This window comes from Trichechus manatus, unplaced genomic scaffold (assembly GCF_000243295.1).
Source record: "Trichechus manatus latirostris isolate Lorelei unplaced genomic scaffold, TriManLat1.0 scaffold00018, whole genome shotgun sequence".
Lineage (NCBI taxonomy): Eukaryota > Metazoa > Chordata > Mammalia > Sirenia > Trichechidae > Trichechus > Trichechus manatus.
In genome coordinates, this window is record NW_004443954.1 from 10,319,846 (window position 1) to 10,342,803 (window position 22,958).

Here is a 22,958-nt window from a genome sequence, read left to right on the forward strand (position 1 = left end):
AGAGAAGAGAAGTTTATTTCCTCACAGTCAAAGTAGGCTAAAAGTCCAAATTCAGGGTGTCAGCTCCAGGGGAAGGCTTTTTCTCTCTGTTGGCCTTCTTCTCTTCGGTATTCCCCCGGACTAGGAGCTTCTCTGCACAGGGACCCTGGTCCAAAGGACGCGCTCTGCTCCCAGCGCTGCTTTCTTGATGGTATGAGGTCCCACTGTCTCACTGCTCACTTCTTTTATATCTCAAGAGATTGCCTCAGGACACAATCCAGTCTTGTAAATTGAGTCCTGCCTCACTAACACAACTGCTGCCCTTCTTCCCTCATTAACATCATAAAGGCAGGATTTACCAAACATGGGAAAATCACACAATACCGGGAATGATGGCCCAGCCAAATTGATATACACATTTTTGGGGGGACATAAGTCAATCCATGACATGCTCCATGGGGTTTTCTGGGCTGTAATCTTTATGGAAGCAAATCGCCAGGTCTTTCTTCCACGGTGCCACTGAATGGATTTGAACCACAAAACTTTAGGTTAGGAGTTGAGCACAAACTGTTTGCACCCCCCAAATATCAGCCATTGAGAACTATATGGAGCACAGTTCTACTCTGACACACATGGGGCTGCCATGAGTTAGAATCGACTCCATGGCAACTGGTTTATATATGTGGGAATGTATATCTATCTATAAATAGATATATGTCAATACATACATACACACTCACACAAGTGTACGCATGCCTTCTGCGTTTGTTTGCCAGCTGAGCCCTCCTCCCGAGAGGTATTTTTGTGAGCACACTATGCTAATTTTTTTTACAACAACATGTGGAAGAGAATTGGCATGCCAGCGCTTGTGAGGGTGCCTGGCAGGGAGGAGGGAGCATGGCCAGCAAACAAACTCAGAAGGCACATGTTATTTGTGTAAAAATATGGTATTTGTAAACTATATTAAGAATTACTCAGTTGTTAATATAGCTTACTTGAAGGTTAAGTTGACGGTGGGAGATGCAAGTGAAAATAAATTTTAAAAGATTACAACAATTAAATTTTAATGTCATTATACCCTCATTTATGTGAAATTTAAGAGCTATAAATGAAGTGAAAAACAAACAATAAATCAAATAGCTATAAATGAAAAGAAAAACAAGAAAAAGAAAAAATAACAAATGAAAGAGTGCCATGATAGTATGACTTTCCCATCACAAAAAAAGACCAGACTTACTGGTCTGACAGAGACTGGAGAAACCCCAAGAATATGGCCCCCAGATACCCTTTTAACTCAGTACCGAAGTCACTCCTGAAGTTCACCCTTCACCCAAAGATTAAACAGGCCCATAAAACAAACAATAATGCACACAGTTCAACTATGTATACGAAACTAAATGGGCACACCAGCCCAAAAGTAAAGATGAGAAGACAGGAAGGGACAGAAAAACTGGACAAATGGAAATGGGGAACCCGAGTTGGAGAAGGGGAGAGTATTGACATATCACGGAGTTGGCAATCAATGTTACAAAATAATATGTGTATTAATTGTTTAATGAGAAACTAATATGCTCTGTAAACTTTCACATAAATCACAATAAAATAAATACTACAACTTCCCCAGGTATGGCTTCCTGGATAGAGGGTCTACTGCATCTCTCAAGATGGCCACAGAAACCAGTTGTTTCAAAACAAAATAAAACCAAATTTGTCTTTTTCTGTTTTTACTTATTTCCATTTTACTTACCTTTTTAAAACTATCAGATCTTTTTTTTTTTTTTTGGTCTCATGTACACTGAAACTTGTGAGAGCTGGAACTCAACAGGACTGCCTTGTTTTTCTGGGCCTCCAAGTGTTCCGCCTTTGACAGAACATCTCTATTTCATAGAAAATATTTGAGTTTTCCTTCTCTGACAGGTTTCTACCTTACACAGTTCCAGCTTTAGCATATTTTACTGTATATTTTTTTACTTATATAATTGGTATAATATTATAGAAACTTTTGTGTTGTTGGGTGCTGTAGAGTCGATTCCGACTCATAGCGACCCCATGTGACAGAGTAGAATTTCCCCATAGGGTTTTCTTGGCTGTAATCTTATGGAAGAAGATTGCCAGGTCTTTCTCCTGCAAAGCCGCTGAGTGAGTTTGAACTGCCAACCTTCGTTAGCAGCCGAGCTTGTAACTATTGTGCTACCAGTGCTCATTTATAGAAATTAGAGTTTAGGAAAAATTAATCTAGCATGTCATCAGCCTCAAAACTACTATCACTCTCTGGTATACCTGTTTTGTTTTCTATGCATATTTTTAACCACCGTATTTGTATAATTGCATGTTCTGTTTTTTTCCACTAGATATTAAATTATAATAATTTTTCCATGTTACTGTTTATTAAATTAACTCTTCCTCCAATGGCTATTCTTAGAAAAGTCAATGATTGAAAAAAAAAAAGTCTATAGCAGCTACAGATTGAAATACACACATGTTTGCATAAAACTGCCAGTGAGGAGATCAGCCAAGAATTGATGTGCTCACATTCTTTTATGTTATCAATTACTGCATATGTTCATTTAGGAACTGTCATGGATTAAGTCGTGTCCCCCCAAAATATGTGTATCAATTTGTCTAGGCCATGATTCCCAGTATTGTGTGATTGTCCACCATTTTGTCATCTGATGTGATTTTCTTATGTGTTGTAAATCCTACCTCTGTGATGTTAATGAAGTGGGATAGGCAGCAGTTATGTTGATGAGGCAGGACTCAATCTACAAGATTGGATTGTGTCTTGAGCCAATCTCTTCTGAGATATAAAAGAGAGAAGCAAAAAGAGAGAAGAGGGACCTCAAACCACCAAGAAAGCAGCTCTGGGAGCAGAGCACGTCCTTTGGACCCACGGTCCCTGCACCTGAGAAGCTCCTCGACCAGGAGAAGATTGATGAGGAGGACCTTCCTCCAGAGCCAACAGAGAGAGAAAGCCTTCCCCTGGAGCACATGCCCTGAATTTGGACTTCTAGCCTACTAGACTGTGAGAAAATGAATTTCTCTTTGTTAAAGCCATCCATTTGTGTTATTTCTGTTATAGCAGCACTAGATAACTAAGACAGGAACAATACCTGGGTATTCTTAAAGTATTTAAGTTAGACTTCATCTCTCTTATCCAAATTTTAAGAGAATATGTATCTTTCTGCACAGTGAATAAAAAATCTAAAATATATTTTAATTATTGTTTAATTTCTCTCTAAACCATTCTTTCTGAAGTTTCATTTTTGTATGTTTCATATAACATTAGCCCACAAATATGACATGTATATCAATCAAAAATAAATTTATATTGTGAATACACATTCAAATTTTCGTACTGATGGGATGAGCATTAAAAAAAGTTTGGAGACCACTGAAGTAAGAAGTCCTATTATTCCGGTCTGTGACTTCATTCAGTTCTTGATCCCACAGCTTCCCATCCTTTCTAGAATCTTCTCTCATCAAATATTCTCTTTCTCTAACTTTTTTCCTCTCTACTGTCTTTTACCTTGTTTGTATAGACATATTTAAGTTTTTCTATCCCTATCAAAACTAAATCTTCCTCTCACCCACAAGCTTAGCTTTGGTCATGATTCTACATTTCCTTGTGAGCCAAGCTTCCTGAAAAAACAGTCTTCACTCCCACTGCCTCCAACTCCTTTTTCCCCAATTATTCCTCTCAGTACACATGAAATCTGGTTTTTGCTCCTCCCATTCCATTATTTTTTTTAATAGCAAAAGTCCCCAATTATTTTGTTACTATAAAATTAAATGTTCCTCTTTTCTGCATTTTACATGCAGGCCACAGCTTCCTTCTTGAAACATCTAGTCCCTTGGATCCTCCTACTTTCCTAACCACTACTTCTTAGTCTTAATAGCAGGTTCCTCTTAATCCTCTTAACTCTTGAATACTGGTTTTCCCCCATAGTTTGACACTTGGTTTTTGTTTTTCCCACCCAAAAGCCATTTTGAGTGATCTTACTCTCATAAAATAATAATGACCACAAATCTTTTTCTCTAGCCTAGTATTTCATTTGAGCTTTATATTCATACTCAATAGCCTATTAGACATCTCTACTGGCATCCTCAAGGAGCCCTGGTAGCGCAAATGGTTAAGCACTGAGCTCCAAACCAAAAGTTGGCAGTTGGAACCCAACCAGCTGCTCTATAGGAGAAAGACCTGGCAATCTGCTTTCATAAAGATTACAGCCAAGAAAACCCTATGGAGCAGTTCCACTCTGTTGCATGGGTTACTATGAGTTGAAATCAATTGGATGGTACCTAACAACAATAACAACACCAGCATCTCCAGCCTTCTCAAACTCAACATGTGCAAAATGGAATTCATCATCTTCCTTCTCTCCGCATCCCATATTCATATTCCACCTCATCTATTCGATGTCTCAATCAATAAACTCAATCAGCCAACCCAGAAATTTAGGGTACCATCCAAGACCCCCTTCCCTGCCTTGCTCTACATGTTTAACCAGTCATCAAGCTCTGTCAATTTAATCTTCTTAAATATTTCTTTAATGCTTCTCCTTGGTACCATTCCTGGACTGGGTTGAATATTGTCCCACAGAAATTCATGTCATTCCTGGAAACTCAGAATGTGACCTTAATTGTAAATAGGGTCTTTGCAGATGTAATTAGTAAAAATGAGGTCACACTGGAGTAGACCAAAAAAAAAAAAAAAAAAAAAAAAACCATTGCTGCTGAGTCAATTCTGATTCATAGCAACCCTATAGAACAGAGTAGAACTGACCATTATGGTTTCCAAGGAGTGCCTGGTGGATTCAAACTGCTGACCTTTTGGTTAGCAGCCAAGCTCTTAACCACTATGCAACCAGGGCTCCTGTTGGAGTAGGGTGGGCTCTAAATCTGGTATGGCTGGAGTCCTTGTAAGAGGAGAAGAAACACAGAGACAGACAAACACACAGGGAAGATGGTTGTGTAAAGACAGAGGCAGAGACCGGAGTGACGCATCTACACGCCAAGGATTGCTGGCAACCACCAGAAGCTAGAAGAGGCAAGCAAAGTTCCTTCTCTAGAATCTGCAGAGACAGAATGGCCCTGCTGACACCTTGAAGAATAGGCTGAGAAAGGCTGCAGAGCATCATGCAGGCCTGACACTTAGGAAAGAAGAGGGGAAGTAGGAGGATTGGGTTGGAAGAATCTCAGACCAAAGTACCATTGTAAGAAAAGTCCAGCCAGACCAATGGGAAGTTCTCGAGCTAAAGTTGTCCATTAGAGGATTTCTACATCCTTCAGTAACAGGCCAGCACTAGAACTCAGTCATTGGTTTGAGAGTTCACTTAGATATAAAAGTATAGGTTCAAATTTCCTTCTTAAAAAATATTTTCAAAATAGTACTCTAAGGTTGCTGTTGAAAAGTTAGATGTGAATTTGATTCTTTTCTAGATGGCTTGCTTTTTTTCCTCTGGAAAAATTTCACTCTAATGTGTCAAAGTGTTGCTATTTCTCCATTTATTTCTCTTGTTTGGTACAGAATAGGTCCATTCAATCTTTCTTCAGTTGTGGGAAATTTTCAACTAGTAGTTCTTCAAATAGTTAACTTCCTTTTGTTTATTTTTCTCTCTCCTAGGACTACTATTAATCAGATGTTTATACTTTTATCTTTCATATCCTTTCATTTTTCTCTCATTTTTCAATTCTTTATCCTTTCCTAATGCTTTCTGGGAGCATCTCAAAACATGTTACATCTCACTAATTCATTCATGAACTGTAGTCGTTCAACCCATATATTATTTCTACCTACTATCTCTGATTGGTTCTATTTTATAACTCCTTGTCCAGTGGTACCACAGAAGGCAGCCCTGGCAAATCTGCTTCTGTAAAGATTGCAGCCAAGAAAACCCTGGAGCAGTTCTACCCTGTAACACACGGGGTCACCGTGAGTTGGAATTGACTCAGTGGCAACGGGTTTGGTTTTGGTCCTTGTTTCATATTTCCAGTGTCCTCCTGTACATCTTTGAGAATATGTATTAGGATTATTGTAAATTCTAGTGTTTCCCTAGCTCATTAGTTCTTCTCTCTCTGAAATTAGTTGGTCAGTTGTGGTTTTTCTTTCCAGAGCTGACATCTGTGTTCCTTGGATGTCTCCTTATTTTTCCCATCCCCTTGGGAGTATCACCTATGGTTTTTATATTAAGTTCCATTCATCTCCCACTTGCTTCTGAGGCATTCCCAGAGTTAGATTCAAAGGCGGAAGCACACAATTGCTGTTCGTTTCCCATTTTGATTCTTCCGTATCATAAACTAGACTTAAGGTCCTCAAGATTTAGCCTGATTTGACTGGGTTATCTTTTCATATTCAGTGGAATTAGACCACATCACAGAATCACCAAACTAGTTTATGGAGAGTTCTACTTTTTTAGGCACAGGGAACAGACAGTAATACGTGAAATGCCAAATAACTATGGGAAATGTAATCATTTCCAAAATTTGTTAGAACTGTAATAGTTTGATTTTTATAATGGAATCTTATTTTCCTTCCACCTCTCCATAGACCTCCTAAAAAGTATGTCCTGTATGATATATTTTTTTAATTAAAAAGTTATTAAAATTTCATTTTGAAGATTTCTTAACTGAACCTTAACTGACCCCAAGGTATCTGGAGAAGCCTCTTGGATTTTACAAAACCACTTCGGATATCACTGGTCTTAAAACATAATAGAAAGTTGTTTGGTATGTTCTGTGGAGTCACTTCTGTTCTGGCTCCGTATTCTTTCTATATCATTATTTGTCTCTGACCAGACACCTTTACAGATAGCTAGCCTTTTCTTTAGATCTCACATTCATTTATCCAACAAATATTTGTTGAACACTTAGCATGCTACTATTCTAGATTCTAAGTGCCCAGCAAGAAAGACACAGTCCCTGCCCTCATGGAGCATGACGGTCTAACAGGGAATCCAGTTTGAATGTAGGTTCTATTAGAGCAGGGATTTTTTTTTTTTTCCTGTGTTATTTGCCAGTGTATCTCAGCATATTGGTTGAATATTAAATGAGTAAATATTGAATACTAATTACAAGTGTGTTGTGTGCTATCAAGGCTCAGGTGTTGTGGAGTATGTAAACAGGAGGCCTAATCTACTCTCGGGGATCATGTAAAATTAGTTCTCCAGCAAAAGAACCAACAGCTCATAAAGCCACACATTTAGAGTGGTTTGCGCAGGAAACAATCAGTCCTTTTCTATTCAGGTTGCCCTCCTATTGCTCTTGGGTGCTTGGATCACCTTGGATTTTTCAGTATTGAGTTCCATAAAATGAGAAGTTAGATGAATTGCTTAATAATACTACATGTTTATAGAAACAAAAACCACATTTTAACAATGCTGATTCGTGTTTCTGGCTTCCTCCCTGCCCACTCTCCCACCCTATTTTCTTTTCCTACCTGCAGATGAAGGAGCTTCTATGTACCCTTGTGATGACACGTACTGCGGACCTTTCCCAGAGTCTGAGCCAGAAGTGAGAGCTGTAGCTAACTTCCTCCGAAAACACAGAAAGCACATTAGGGCTTACCTCTCCTTTCATGCCTATGCTCAGATGCTGCTGTATCCCTATTCTTACAAATATGCAACAATCCCCAATTTCAGCTGTGTAGTAAGTATTTGACTTTGTACATGTGTCTTGGGCTTCATGCTTCCTTTCTAATGCTAAGAGGTTTTTAAGTAGTAATAGTCATTGCAAACATATATGGTGTTTTACATATATTAATTCATTTATTCTTGATAACAATCTTATGAGGTAGCAACTGTTACCATCCCCAGTTTACAGATGAGGAAACTGAGACCCAGAGAGATCAAGTAATGAGACTAAGAACACAGAATTACTAAGTGTCGTTATAGCCAGGACTCAGCACCAGGTCTAGCTCCAGAGTTGTTGCTTTTAACCACTGTGCTTTCCTGCCTCACATATGCAAGTCATTTCAAACCTATTTACATTCTTACCACAGGTTACACTGAAAAGGTCAGGATGGATTTGATTAGTATTACAGCTTCGGTCACATACGCAGGGCTATAATTAACTTTATTGAGTAAATAATTATTCATAGATTATAGTCTGACTCTCATTAATTGAAAGCAAGTTTTAATTTATAAGCCCTATTTGCTTACTGCTATTAAGTCTCTAGGCATGTATCTGACAAGTTAGCTGCTGAGAGTGTAAGATTACCTGAAAATGAAAAAACGCAGAGCTCCTTTATCTCCTTATCTCAGAAACCCTACAAGCTATCCACCATAGGGCATAATTCATGGTAAAGTGAGTCTCTAGCATCTAACCCTGCTCCCTGGATAGCGCTAACAATTCAGCACTCGACTGCTCACTGAAAGGCTGGCAGTTGGAACCCACCCAGAAGTGCCTTAGAAGACAGGCCTAGCGTTCTGCTCCCGAAAGGTCCTAGCCTTGAAAACCCTATGGCGTAGTTCTACTTTGTACACATGGGGTCACCATGAGTCCGAATCGACTCCATGGCAGCAAACAACAGCATAGCATCTAAAGGCCTATAAAGTTTAAAACCAGGCAAAACTAATAAGTAGTGTTAGAAGTCAGGCTAGTGATTACCTTTGGGGAGGGGGTAGTGACTGGAAGAGGGCACAGGGGCCTCCTGGGTTGCTATTAATGTTCTAGTCATTGACCTGAAGGATGTTTACCTGGGTGTATTCAGTTTGTGGTAATTCATTGAGCCATAAATTTAAAACTTGTGCACTCTTCTGTATGTGTTATACTTGAATAAAAAGTTTTTATAAAAAAGAAGCATCCCCTTTCTCACTATACTTTGAACCCCAAATCCTCACCAATGACTTGGGGTTTTAGGAATTCCTAATCTAGATGTCCAAGATAGAAGAAATGGAAAGAATTGGGGAGGGGGGACACAAGAGGGCCTGGGAGAAGGCTTTTCTTCTGTCCAAAAGGGGGGGCTTTGTTCTCAGCAGTCCATGCAAGAATTCTGAGCAAATCTCCCTCTTTTTAGAAATATCGTAAAGGTGGCAGTTATAGCCCACTGTGCTGTTCTTCAGCTGCTCTCTGGGTCAAACAGGCTTTCCTTGTTGTTGTTGACCTGATACCCTAACTACCTTGTATTACAGTGTTTCTATAGGCAAATCTTCAGCCCATTCTAAATTGGGAACAGTGTCTATTTATATTCTCACAACAGATTATGTGGAATATACAATATATAAAAACTATTACATGAGAATATTCTCCATATTTTAAGTGTATCTTCCCACCGAGAGCTAAGCCTGTTTGCCGCTTGTCTTGGATTGGATCATATGGGATAAGAATAGGTCAGTGGTTGACAGCTGAGGGTGAGTTTGCCCCCCAGAGAATATCTGGCAATGTCTAGAGACAGTTTTCATCACCACGACCGGGTAGCGGAATGCTACTGGAATCTAGTGGGTAGAAGCCAAAGATGCTGCAAAACATCCTACAATGCACAGGACATCTTCAAAACAAAGAATTATCTGACCCAAAATGTCAACAATGCTGAAGTTGGGAAATTCTGGTTTCAACTAAATGGAAAAAAAAAAAAAAAACAAGATTACAATTTCAGAAACTGGGCAGTCTGTAATATTAACCGGAAACTATTCCATTAAAATAGTTCACAAATCTTCCATTGATGTGGAGGAGTCTGTGTTTCCGCTAACATTTTTAAAAAGTCATTCTTTAAGTTACTTTACGTCCCTGGGTGGCACAAATGGTTTGTGCTTGGCCGATAACCAAAAGGTTGGCAGTTCGAACCCACACAGTGGCACCTTGGAAGAAAAGGCCTGGCCATCTACTTCCATAAAGATTACATTCAAGAAATCCCTACGGAGCGGTTCTACTCTGTGACACATGGGGTTGCCATGAGTCAGAATCAACTCAATGGTACAAGACAACAACAACAAATATGGTAATATTTAAATTTAAAAAATATACTTCTGACTTAGCTGACGACTACTAAGTAAGGCCTAGGTCCTTTTTAGGCATACACCTGGGTGGTGCTAACAGTTAAGCATTCGGCCACTAGCTGAAAGGTTGGCAGTTCAAACCCACCCAGAGGCACCTCAGAAGACAGGCCTGGCAATCTGCTTCTGAAAGGTCATAGCCTTGAAAACCCTATGGAGCAGTTCTCGACAGCAACCACCAACAACAACAGATCCTTCTTGAGTTCCTGGGTGGGGCAAACAGTTTACACTAGACTGCTAACTTAAATTTGGCAGTTCAAACCCACCCACTGGCACTGCAGAAAAAAGCAGGCCTAGCAATCTGCTTCCATTATGATTACAGCCAAGAAAACCCTATAGAGCAGTAACACATGGCGTCTCCATGAGTCAGAATTGACTTGACGGCAACTAACAACAACAAGGTCCTTCCTGGACAGCTGGAAAGAAGAAACAGTAGAGAAAGAAGTCACTTAAGTAAAGACTTTCAGATAGGTTTCTAGCTGTGCCGTTCTGGAAAATAATCCTTAGAAAATTTGACGGTGTTTTCACTTTCTGTGGAAGAATTACATCTGAACCTCTTATATCCACACACTCTCCCCCAAGTGGCCGAAGTGCAGTAAGCCCAAAAGTTTAAAACTAAGCATATGCTTTGTTTAAATAGGCAAAATGGTTTTCTTTCGTTTTTCTTAATAGATGTTTTTGAGGTTTAGTCAGTCATCCAAAATGATGAGGAACAAAGGTCTTCTCACCAGCCAAATGCAGTAATCTTCTAAATGTAGAAATCTCTGTCCTTGCCATGTAAGATTGCTGACACTGTTGGAGAAAATGCTAAAATCTTAGAACATTCTTGATGAAGACACCTCATTATGGTGTTTACATTCCTCTTCTGTTGGCTTCTCTGAGGAGAATGTCATCATCAATGAGATCAATAATAAATAGTCTGCCAGGTTCTGGAGCCAGGTCCCCAAATACCCACAAAGGGTAGCACTTGCTGCAAACATTGCCTTCTGCATCCCCGAGGTGAATGAGGACAGCCAGCTGAAGCTCATTCCAACGTGCTCCGCCATGTTGCCCAGAGCACTTCAATTTAAGTATTAAATTATTCATAGGCAAATTGAAATGGGAGAGTTGTATACTGGTTTCAACATACTTCTTTTCCTCTCACTTGTCATACAATACTTCTCTAACTCCTCGCTGAAACTAGTGTTTTGATACCATTAAAAAAAAAATAATTAAAGGATAGTCATATCATTCTAATTCACGTTAGAATATTTCCCTTGTTGTATTTTGATTGTATTTAGTATCTTCCTGATTTTTGGCATTGGTAGGCAGACTTCCAGCTCAGAATTTCTACATCATAGGCATACCTGGCTGAGCTCTGTCAGAGGCATGTATAACCTTAGAAGTCATACAGCATTCTGAAATTGTTGTTCCCAATCTAGAATAATTCATTCTTACTGAATTCTAGTGCTTCTTAATTGACCCAGTTGTATTTGAAATACCATGCACATTATCCACTAAAGTATGTACTCAAGAGTCAATAAGATTATCTTGGTACTTTTGCAAATCTGTGCTAATTCAACATTCATGCTGGAAATACTGATTAAGCATCTATTATACACAGGCACATTACTAAGTACTGGGTATATAGCTATAAATAAAATTAACATGGTCCCTGCCCTTTCAAATACTTTGTAATTTATAGAAACTGGTATCCCTGAAATAAATGAAGTGGACAGAACACTAAATCAGCATCAGAAGATACAGGTACTTATCCCACATCAACCACTCCTGGCTGTGTAATTCTAGTTTACCCATTTAACCTCACAGAGCCTTTCTTTTCTCATCTGTAAAATAGAAACATTATCTGATCACTGACTCATTGTGAGGATCAAAGCAAGTGTAATAATGTGCTTTAAAATGTGGTAAAATACAGCATGTGGTATAAGAGTAATATAACAGTATTATTAAGATATGTTAACTAATACATCCATTGCTGTTTTCTGTGTTGATGACCAATAAGGCTCAACAACATCCCAATGTTTTTGTTTTTTGTTTTTTTTATTTCAATGCAACAATATAAGGAATATCATTTCTCCATCTCCCCCCACAGGAATCTGCAGCTTACAAAGCAGTTAATGCACTTCGGTCGGTATACGGGGTACAGTATAGATATGGACCTGCCTCCAGCACGTTGTGTAAGTTTCCTGTGTGCATTGTGTTAGAATCATCTCTTGAACCAACATCCTGCATAAGGACTTCCTTTCAGAAAGGAGAAAGTATGTTCCCCTTACAGTGAAATTTTTGACTATCAAATTAGCCAAGGAAGATGGAGGGAGTTTATATCTAGTTAGTTTTACAGAGCTTGACAAAAATCACTGCACCAATTTAAACACTATTCTAAGCAGAGAATATTCTAAGAATGCAGTAATGACTAGAAGTTGAATTAACATCTTATGACCATAGAAAGTACCAAAATGGGCTCCTTGAGCAATTTGAACAACTGTAAGGGTGGAAACTGGTCTTGAGAAGATAATGAAGTAAATGTTTCAGGCCTAGAAGAGATGAGCTTCCCTTTTAATCCTTACCTCCACCATTCTTGTTATGAACTTCTATTTCTCATGTAGTACCTTCAGCTGAATTTTTCCTTAAAAGTAAAGAGTATTTTTTTCCCTTATATGAAATAAGAGCAACTGGGTGTATGGAAAGAACTTCGGCAAAGAATCAGGAGACGTGGATTCTAGTCCTAATTCTGCCACTAGCTATGTGTATAATGATCCTGGCCAAGATATGTATTAGTCCTGGACTTTGGTTCCCACCGCTGTAAAATGGGGAATTGCACTAGATCATTTCCAATGGCCTTTCACACTCTAAAATTCATTTGACAGAGTTGACAGTCCCTTCTAGAAACTCTCTCCTTTTGGCTCTTATGACCTCATGCTCTCCACCTTTTTAGCACAGAGCTGGAAAACACAGGCCTTAGCTTCTGGTGTTGGCTTGGGTTGTAAGCTGATTCTACCACCTGACTTCTCTGTGCCTCACTCCTCTTTTGAAAACTTGGAAATTCTAGTCAGAAATCATATATATCTGAGTGTCTAGGTATGTAAATAATGAGCCCTGGTGGTGGAAATGGTGAAGCGCTCTACTGCTCACCAAAAGGTTGGTGGTTCATACCCACCCAGTGGCTCCCTGGGAGAAAGACCTGGCAATCTACTTCCATAAAGATTGCAGCCAAGAAAACCCTATGGGACAGTTCTACTCTGTCACATGGGGTCACTATGAGCTCGATCTGTCACATGGGGTCAGTATGAGCTGGAATTGACTCAAAGACATGTAACAACAACATCATGTATGTCTATGAAGGTACATGTACATGTGGGTATAAATAAACTAAAACCAAACCCACTGCCATCGAGTCAATCCCGACCCATAGTGACCCTATAGGACAGAGTAGAACTGCCCCATAGGGTTTCAAAGGTTAGAAATCTTTACAGAAGCAGACTGCCACATCTTTCTCCCATGAAGCGGATGGTGGGTTCCAACTGCCAACCTTTCAGTTAGCAGCCAAGTGCTTTAAGAGGGTATAAATAGTGACATCTTATTATGCTTCTCAGAGGCAGCAAATTTCACCTTGACTTCTTTAATCTACCATTCATCATATTCCTAATGTCTCACCACTCAATTTCTTCAGCCTTCAGAAGAAAAGCTTGGTCTATCAATTGACACTGCTTGTCAAATAAATTTATCCCAATAATTGAGAACGTGACATTATCAATAGATTTATTTTCAAAGACCACAATCATCACTTTAATGCTGACCTTTTTAGAACTGTTTTTCAACAGAGCTACCCTGAAAGGAGAAATATGATATTAAAGAATCACCTTACCAATTAATACCAATGTAATACATATTAACAATTTTGAAACATTAATTTTATAAGATCTTACTCACAGTTTACCTTTTCATCTGGTATCAAGGCACAGTCATATTATATTTACCAAGAACAATGTTGCCATAGGAATGAGGCTGTCACATAACCGTGATGTAGTTGTTGGCACGTACTGTCTCTGGCTTTGGCTACTAAGACTACTATTTGCAATCCCTGTGTATTCTAACCTAGGGAGGGACACTGAAGCCACAACCTATCCTCTGTACTTAATTAAAGCAAGGAGAGTCTGAGAAACAGCAGAGTCATTTAATTGTCCTCTTCACGTAAACCTTGTACCTCTAACTTTGTCCTGGCAAAAACAGCATAAAAAGTAATATTATTTGTGTAGATGAAGAATCTCTGGAAATTTTTTACAAAACACTAATAATAGTATATGTCAAGCTGGATTATGTAGATTTCAGAAAAAAAGTATATAAAGATTCTTCCAGGTAACTATGCATTCAGTAAATAATTTTTAAGAGCCTATTATGCTAAAATCTATATTCTAGGCACTTTGGGTTATAAAGATGAAAAATAGTAACAGCTAACATATCCTGAGCAGTTTTAAGCAAGTTATTATTTCATTTAATCCTCATAACAACCCTAGGAGATAAGTAGTATCATCCCTTTTTTCAAAAGAGGAGTGAGGCACAGAGAGGTCAGGTGGTAGAATCAGCTTACAACCCAAGCCAACACCAGAAGCTAAGGCCTGTGTTTTCCAGCTCTGTGCTAAAAAGGTGGAGAGCATGAGGTCATAAGAGCCAAAAGGAGAGAGTTTCTAGAAGGGACTGTCAACTCTGTCAAATGCTGTTGAGAAGTTGAAAAGGGGATCTGAGGGGAGAGAAATTAAAAAGGAGATTAGGTCCATGGTCATTGGTGACCTTCAAAAACAAAGTTTTAATGAACCGGTAGAAAATGCAAGAATTAATTAGACAAACGTGGTAAAACCAGAATAGACTGGTAGAGGCAAGAACAAGATTGAAAGTGGTTAAGGATGTAGAAGCAACATAGATTCTCTTTAGGGCTCTGAAGCAAAAGGAAGGGGAGAAAAAGAGGATGGTAATCAAGGGTATATATAGCAGGATCAGGAAAAGGAAGGAATTACTTAAGGAAAGGAGTGCTTGAGCCTTGTGGTCAATGAAGATAGAAGGGAAAGAGGTTCAATTAATGAAACAGGTCCCAGAGAAGAGACCCTCTCACTACCAGAGAGACACAGTGAACAGGATCAAGGGATAACACATGTAAAACACGAGCAACACTTCTTCCCCTGAGCTGTGAGAGAGAGGTCAGATGGCTATGATGTCAGTCAGGGAGGTGATGAGATAATCCTCGGGGAGTCTGGGGGACAGTGATGAAGTAAGGAGTGGGGTTTGAGGAGAAAAAGAATGGTTTAGTAAGTAAAGGTCTATAAAAAGGAGCATAGGGCAGCAGTGGGAGCTGATAAAGACGTCGTGATTAGTTAGACAACATGAATTTTTAGGATATCTAAGGCCTGGAGATCTGCTTCAAATGGTCACAGCCTTGAAAACCCTATGGAGTGGTTCTACTCTGCACACATGGGGTCACCGTGAGTTGGAATCTACTCTATGGCCACTAACACCAACAGCTTTCAGCAAAGACTTTCTCTAGCTCCGTCACAGACCAGAAGTGAAAGCTGAGAAACTGGGCTAGCAAAGGCAGAAGAGGATGGGGATGAGGCATTTGGAGGTTGTGGTGAGAAATTTAGTAAAGTAATTGACCATGCCCCGGTGGAAAGTCAAATAAAACTTCAAGGCTGATAGAACGTGGAAACTAGAGATTTAAGTAAAGGGCAAAGAGTTAAAATAAGGGAAGTAGAAGAAATGAGGTTTTTTGGGAATTTCAATATTCTAGATGCTGGAAGTAAAGAAGAACTATGTAATTTTTTAAAAGTCCACAGTGAGGGTTTGTTTATTGGTGAACAAGTGAGGGTTGAGATGAATGTTATGAGAATTGAGGTTGAGAAATTTTGAGGCCATCATACTGAAAAGGCATTAATTCTTAGACTAGATCTTCAAAAGTTCTAACAGAACTACTGTTAAATAATTCATATTGAAATGGTATTTAATTGGAGGATTTAGAATAACTCAGTAAAAAAGTACTAGGTACACATTTTGAAAATTATACAGACTTTTTAATGAGGCTTTTTTTTTTTTAACTTTTAGATGTGAGCTCTGGTAGCTCAATGGATTGGGCCTACAAAAATGGAATACCGTATGCATTTGCTTTTGAACTACGTGACACTGGACATTTTGGATTTTTACTCCCAGAGATGCTCATAAAACCCACCTGTACAGAGACCATGATGGCTGTGAAGAATATCACAATGCACCTGCTAAAAAAGCGTCACTGAGGGACCCCATATTCAATCGCCAGAGAGAGAGTAGATTCTGAGCAGTGGCTACTTGAGGTGTGGATGGAAATTGTTTTTAAAGAGAAGGGAAATTTCTTAGAGTGAATATATCTGTGGACTTTAAAAGGACTTTTTCATGCAATTCGACTCTGACAAGAGAAAATGATAAAAATTAGGGCATAGCCTAGTGTGTTGTAAAAGAAAGCATCCATCTTGTATCCCTTTGGAGTCTTTATTTAGGTAAGGGGTAGGGATGTTTTCAAGTCTTTTTTTGTCTCAAGAAATGTACAAATTAATCAAGGGTTTCACTTCAATAAACCTCATGCCATCAGTTCAGATCTAGGCTACTAATGATATTTAATCACTTGGTTCTTACTTGAAGCAGGAATATTTGAAATGGAAAGAACCAACCGTATTTCTTAATACAATAAATACACAAGTTATTAAGACCTTAGCTTATTCACCCCATGGCATAAGTACTATAGCAAAGTAGAAAAACTCACACTCAGAACTCTAAGCATGTCACTTCAAAAAAAAAACAACAAAAAAGCGTGACCATTGAGATGCCAGACACAAAATTAAGAGCTTAACACTAATAATCACACTTAATCCTCACAATACTATGAGGTGGATACTATTGTCCCCAGTTCTCAAATGAGGAAATTTTGATGTTTAGAAAGATGATGTAGATTTCCATTTCCAGGAATATGACAGGACAGATATCTGGACTGCTGGAAATAATTATAATTTCTGCATAAAATATATTTTCTAAATCTTCTTAAAAACATCAGACAGAAAGCAAGGAAATCTCAGGCCAGACATTAAGTGATGGCAGGAACCTAGAAAGATAAGTGGTACACAGTTCTCCTGAGAACATTTGTCAAACCAGGTCAGCAAAGACCTTGGTTTTCACAGCATTTTGGGAAATGGGGCTAAAGAACAAAGCCCAGGGCTACTCCAAGATGGGAAGTCTAACAACAGATTCTTCTACCAGAATGCCGGGATCCCAAAGGGCTATGCCTTTAATATAAGGGTAAATTAGGAATAAAATCCCACATTACCTCCAATGGACTACAAGAAAAATTGACTATGTCATATTTTAGCAAGAGGAGAAATTGTCACTGAGAATTTGGAACCACAAGTCAGCCCTTACACAGGTGTGCAGCCCAAATTCAGACTACCTGAGTGATTTGCTAAACCTCTAGCCACGGATTTAATTCATATTAATTGGAAAATTAGTAAAATGCCAAGCATTTGACAGAAACAAATACAAATACTCTCAGAAGAAACCCATCTACATTTCATACTCAGAGAGTTCCCATGCAATAAAATTCCAGGGCAGCTGGAATTGGCAGCTGATAGTCAAGACTAAACAAGCTGGATGAAAGGCACCTAAGTGAGAACAGAAAGCATCAAGAACTTACAAGAACTTGCGAAAACTGAAATTATTAAACATAGACTATAAAATAACTATGTTTAATATGTTGAAAGAAAGAAAACAAAAGCTTGACAATTGGATTAGGGTAAATTAATCTATAAAGAATGACTGAGTCATTATAAAAAATTTAGAAATGAAAAATATAATCAAAATATATAATAATTAAATACTTGAAATTGAAAACAAAAGCTCAATGGATGGGTTTTACACACAATAGACAGAGCTAAAGCGAGTGAACTGACTGATATATCTGAATAAATTTTACAGAATAAACCTCAGAGAGCAAGGACAGGTTAAGAGACATAGAGGATAAAGTCGGAAGGTTTAATGTATATACAATTGGGGTCCCAGAAAGAAAAGAGAGAAGAATGTGGCACAGAGGCAGTAATTGAAGGGCCAATAGTTAAGAATTTTCTAGAACAGAATAAAGAGTTCAACCTACAGATTAAAGTAGACAAATGAATCCCAAGTCCGTACTCAAACACATCACAGTGAAATTATGAAGCACAAAAGAGACAATATTTTAAAGAAAGACATGTTGCCTTCAAAGGAACTTAATTAGACATTTTATCAGCACCTAGAAATGCCAGAAAATGGAATCAATGTGCTGAGGGAAAATATTTCCAACCTAGAATTCTACACCCAGAAAACATATCCTTCAAGAATGAGAGAAAAATAAAACAATTTTAAGGAAAACAAAGTTGAGTTTGCAACTAATAAACCGAAAATCAAACCCGTTGCTGTCAAGTCAATTCCAACTCATAGCAACCCTACAGGACAGAGCAGAACCGCCGCATTGGGTTTCCAAGGCTGAAATCTTTACGAGAGCAGACTGCCACATCTTTTTCCCACAGTGCAGCTGGTGGGTTCAAACCACTGACTTTTCAGTTAGCAGCCTAGCACTTAACCACTGTGCCACCAGGGCTTCTTTTGCAACTAATAGACCCTCTTTAAGAAAATTCTAAAGGATGTACACCAGGCAAAAGAAAAGTGATCCCAGATGGAAATTTTAAGAAAAAATAAAAAGAGGTAAAGATATGGGTAAACAGACACAAAAGTTGACTGTATAAGACATAATACTTCATGGAGTTTCCATTAAGATACAAGACAAAAAATACAATATAAATCAGGAACAAAAGAAGAAGGTAGAATGTTCTAGGGTCCTTTTATTATTCAGAATGAAGGTAGAGACTTTTAGTCTTTAAAAAAAATTAAGAATGTATGCTGTAACCTTAGAATATATACTAAAAGAATAGAATAGAAATGCTCGAACTAGTAGAGGGGGAAATTAAGAAGAAAATATGAATCAAAAGATACATGAAAGTTAAACATCGATAGTGATAAGTCATGTTATAGTATGTACATTGATATGATATGAGGAGCATGATGCTTTACTCTGTGGTCGTCTTCCCCAAAACCCATAACCTCAGTCTAATAGTGAGAAAAACATCAGACAAATCCTAATTGCAGGATGTTCTACAAAATGCCTGACCAGTCTCCTCAAAACTGTCTAGGTCATCAAAAACAAGCAAAGTCAAAAACTGTCATAGCCAAGAAGAGCCTAAGGAAACATGACAACTAAATGTTTCATGGCATCCTAGATACGACCATGGAATAAAAGGACATTAGGCAAAAACTAAGGAAATCTGAATAAAGTATGGACTTTAGTCAATTAAAACGTATCAATAATGGTTTATTAATTGTAACCGATGTACCATACTAATGTAAGATGTTAAAAATAGAGGAAATTGGGTGTGAGGTATATGGAAACCCTCTGTACTATCTTTACAATTTTTCAGTAACTCTAAAATTGTTCTAAAAATAAAGCTTACTTAAAAAAAGATGCACAGACGAGGTAACACAATATAGAACAGGTGAGACAAATAGAACACACAAAATCAGATAAAAGATAACAATCCAAGTATATCAGTAACTATAATAAATGCAGGAGCCCTGGTGGTGTAATGGTTAAGAGCTTGGCTGCTAACCAAAAGGTCGGCAGTTCAAATCCACCAGCCACTCCTTGGAAACCCTATGGGGCAGTTCTCCTCTGCCCTATAGGGTCACTAAGAGTTGATGGCACCTAACAACAACATAATAAATGTGAATGTTATCAATGTACCAGATAAAGCAAAGGTTGTCAGACATTGTTTAAAACAAAATCAACTACTGAGCTTCTATTAAGGCTGATGGAAAGAGCTGGAATGGATAATGGCGATGGTTGCACAACATGATGACTACAATTAATGTCATTAAACTGTACATGTGAAGAATGCTGAATGGCAAGTGTTTTGTTACATACATATTTACCACAATTTTTAAAAAGATTTAAAAAAAAAATTAACTGTTCTCTTTAAGAGAGATACGTAAAACTTGTTAGTTGCCATCAAGTTGACACCAACTCATGGCGACCATATATGTGCAAAGTAGAACTGCACTCAATAGGATTTTCAAGACTTGACTGCTCAGAAGCAGATCCTCAGGCTTTACTTTTGAGGCACCTCTGTGTGGGTTTGAACTGCCAACCTTTCAATTAGTAGTCTAGCACTTAACCATTTTTGTCACCCAGGGACTCCATGTAAAACTTAAGGATATGCAAAAGTTAAAAGAATGGGAAACGATGTAGATCTAAAACAGCCATGTACTAACTGTTAGAAAGCTAGTAGAGCTACATTAATGTCAAACAAAATAGATTTCAACACAAAAATCATTATTTGTGATGAAGAAATTTACTTCATAATGATAAAAGCTTTAATTCTCTAGGAAAATATAACTTTTATGGGGTTTTAAAAGCTTGTGAGCGGCCATCTAAGACACTCCACTGGTCCCACCCCATCTCGAGCAAGGGAGAATGAAGAAAACCAAAGACACAAGGGAAAGATTAGTCCAAAGGACAAATAGACCACAACTACCGCAGCCTCCACCAGACTGAGTCCAGCACAAATAGACAGCGCCCGGCTCCCACCACTGACTGCTCTGGCAGGGATCACAATAGAGGGTCCTGGACAGACTTGGGGAAAAATGTAGAACAAAATTCTAACTCACAAAAACAGACCAGAATTACTGGTCTGACAGAGACTGGAGAAACCTCAAGAGTATGGCCTCCAGACACTCTTTTAGCTCAGTAATGAAGTCACTCCTGAGGTCCACCCTTCAGCCAAAGATTAGACAGCCCCATAAAACAAAATGAGACTAAATGGCCACACCAGCCCAGGGGCAAGGATGAGAAGGCAGGAGGGGACAGGAAAGCTGGTAATGGGGAACACCAGGTCGAGAAGGGGAGAGCGTTGACATGTCATGGGGTTGGCAACCAATGTCACAAAACAATATGTGTATTTTTAATGAGAAACTAATTTGCTCTGTAAACCTTCATCTAAAGTACAATAGAAAAAAGAATAACAAAAAAAGAAAATAAAACTTTTAAACTATATGTACCTAAAAATATAGCTCCAAGTATATAAAGCAAAAATAATTAGAATTACAAGACAAATAGTAAAAAAAAATCCACAATCAGAATGGAAGATGTTTATATGCCTCTCTCAGGTATAGATAAAACCAGAATACAAAAGGAAAAGAAATTGATTATAGAGATGTGAAAAACACAACTAATAAAATATACCTAATGAACATGCATAGAATAGTGCACCCAGCAACTGTAGAAGACACACTCTTTTCAAGTACACATAGATCATAAAGCATATCTCAAATGTCAAAGAATTAAAATGTAATTAAGATAGAAATCAATAACAGAAAGATATACTTCAAATGTCTGGAAAGTTAAGCAGCACACTTCTAAATCTAGAGTTTAAAGAAGAAGCCAAAATGGAAATTAAAAAATATTTAGAACTGAGTAACAATGAAAATATTGTATATCAAAACATGGGATGCAGGGCAAATAGTACTTTGGAGGCAACTTTTTTATCTGAAATGATTTGCCTGGGCTGAGATTTGAACCCAGAAAGAGTGGATACTTAATCCATTCAGCAATTATGGTCAGAGCTCCCTGACTCTGAAAACTGAAACCCAGAGAAGACACTGCCTCGGTGTTAGTGGACCACATAATCTACATTCGATGGGGATCTCAAGAGGGCCCCACTGCTAGGTACATTTGTGGGCAAAAAATAGCGATGTCTAATTAGAGCTAACTTGTCTTTCAGGTCTCTAATAACCTTGTATCAGCATTATAAATGCAACTATGTTCAAATCTTACAGCTGATGATAAAACCTAATATGTTTTCCTTGAATTATAGAGCAAACAATTTTGTTTTTAATCCATAAAACAAAACCCACTGCCGTTGAGTTGATTTTGACTCCTAGCGACCCTATAGGACAGAGTAGAATTGCCCCCATGGGACTTCCAAGGTTGTAAGTCTTTATGGAAGCCAACTGCCACATCTTTCTCCCACAGAGCGGCTGGTAGGTTCGCACCACAGACCTATTGGTTAGCAGCTGAGCACTGTAACCACCCCACCACCAGGGCTCCCTGAAACAATCCATAGCAGGTAGTAAACCTGTCACACCTTAAGAAAGCTTTGGAGTCAAACAGTCTAAGATCTAATTCCAGCCCCAGCATATACCAGCTGTAAAAATCACATAAACTTCATGAGACTTGGTTTTCTACTTTAAAAAAAAAAAAAATTAAGATAATGCCTAACTCGTACTTATTGAAAACAGACGTTTATTTTAACCTCCTGAAGCTCCTCTAAAATGACAATAAAGATATGAAAGAAAAGACATACACTGACAATTAAGAATGAGAGAGGACTCAATAAATGAGAAGAAATATAAACAAAGTTTTGGAACTAGAAAACCGGTGGAGAACTGGCAACTGGCTTAGACCAGAGAGAACAGAGACCTACCCTGCCGGTGGGAGTCTACAAAAAGCCAACTAATTAAAGTTCTGAATCCCCCCAAAAAAGTTAGAGAACTGATGAAGTTATGAGAAAAAGAGAATAGGTTGAAAGTCTTCAAAGGAGCAGCAACACCTCAGATCTGCAACTGTACCACAGCAGCCAAGTAACTGTGCCTCGCCTACCGTGAACTAAGGAGTCCCTGGGTGGGGCAAACAGTTAACATGCCCAGCTGCTAACCCAGAGGCTGAAGATTCAAGTCTGCCCAGAGATGCCTTGGAAGAAAGGCCTAGCGATCTACTTCTGAAAAATCACCCACTGAAAGCCCTACGGAGCACAGTTCTCCTCTGATACACATAGGGTCATTATGAATCAGAATTGACTCAACAGCAGCTGGTGGTGGTACCATGAACTCGGCAGCAGT

General features: G+C 38.5%; 1 protein-coding gene and 1 long non-coding RNA gene across 5 annotated transcripts in view; one reads left to right on the plus strand and one right to left on the minus strand.

Moving 5' to 3' along the window:
- Positions 1-16,580, plus strand: part of CPA6 (carboxypeptidase A6) — a 384,439-nt gene extending 367,859 nt beyond the window's left edge. The window contains exons 9-11 of the mRNA XM_004372540.2: positions 7,421-7,623; positions 12,061-12,145; positions 16,059-16,580. Of these exons, the coding sequence (XP_004372597.1) occupies positions 7,421-7,623; positions 12,061-12,145; positions 16,059-16,246 (476 nt within the window). The 3' untranslated portion in view covers positions 16,247-16,580. The remainder of the gene's footprint in view (positions 1-7,420; positions 7,624-12,060; positions 12,146-16,058) is intronic.
- Positions 1-22,958, minus strand: part of LOC111819773 (uncharacterized) — a 207,752-nt gene that overhangs the window by 118,164 nt on the left and 66,630 nt on the right. The window lies entirely within an intron of this gene.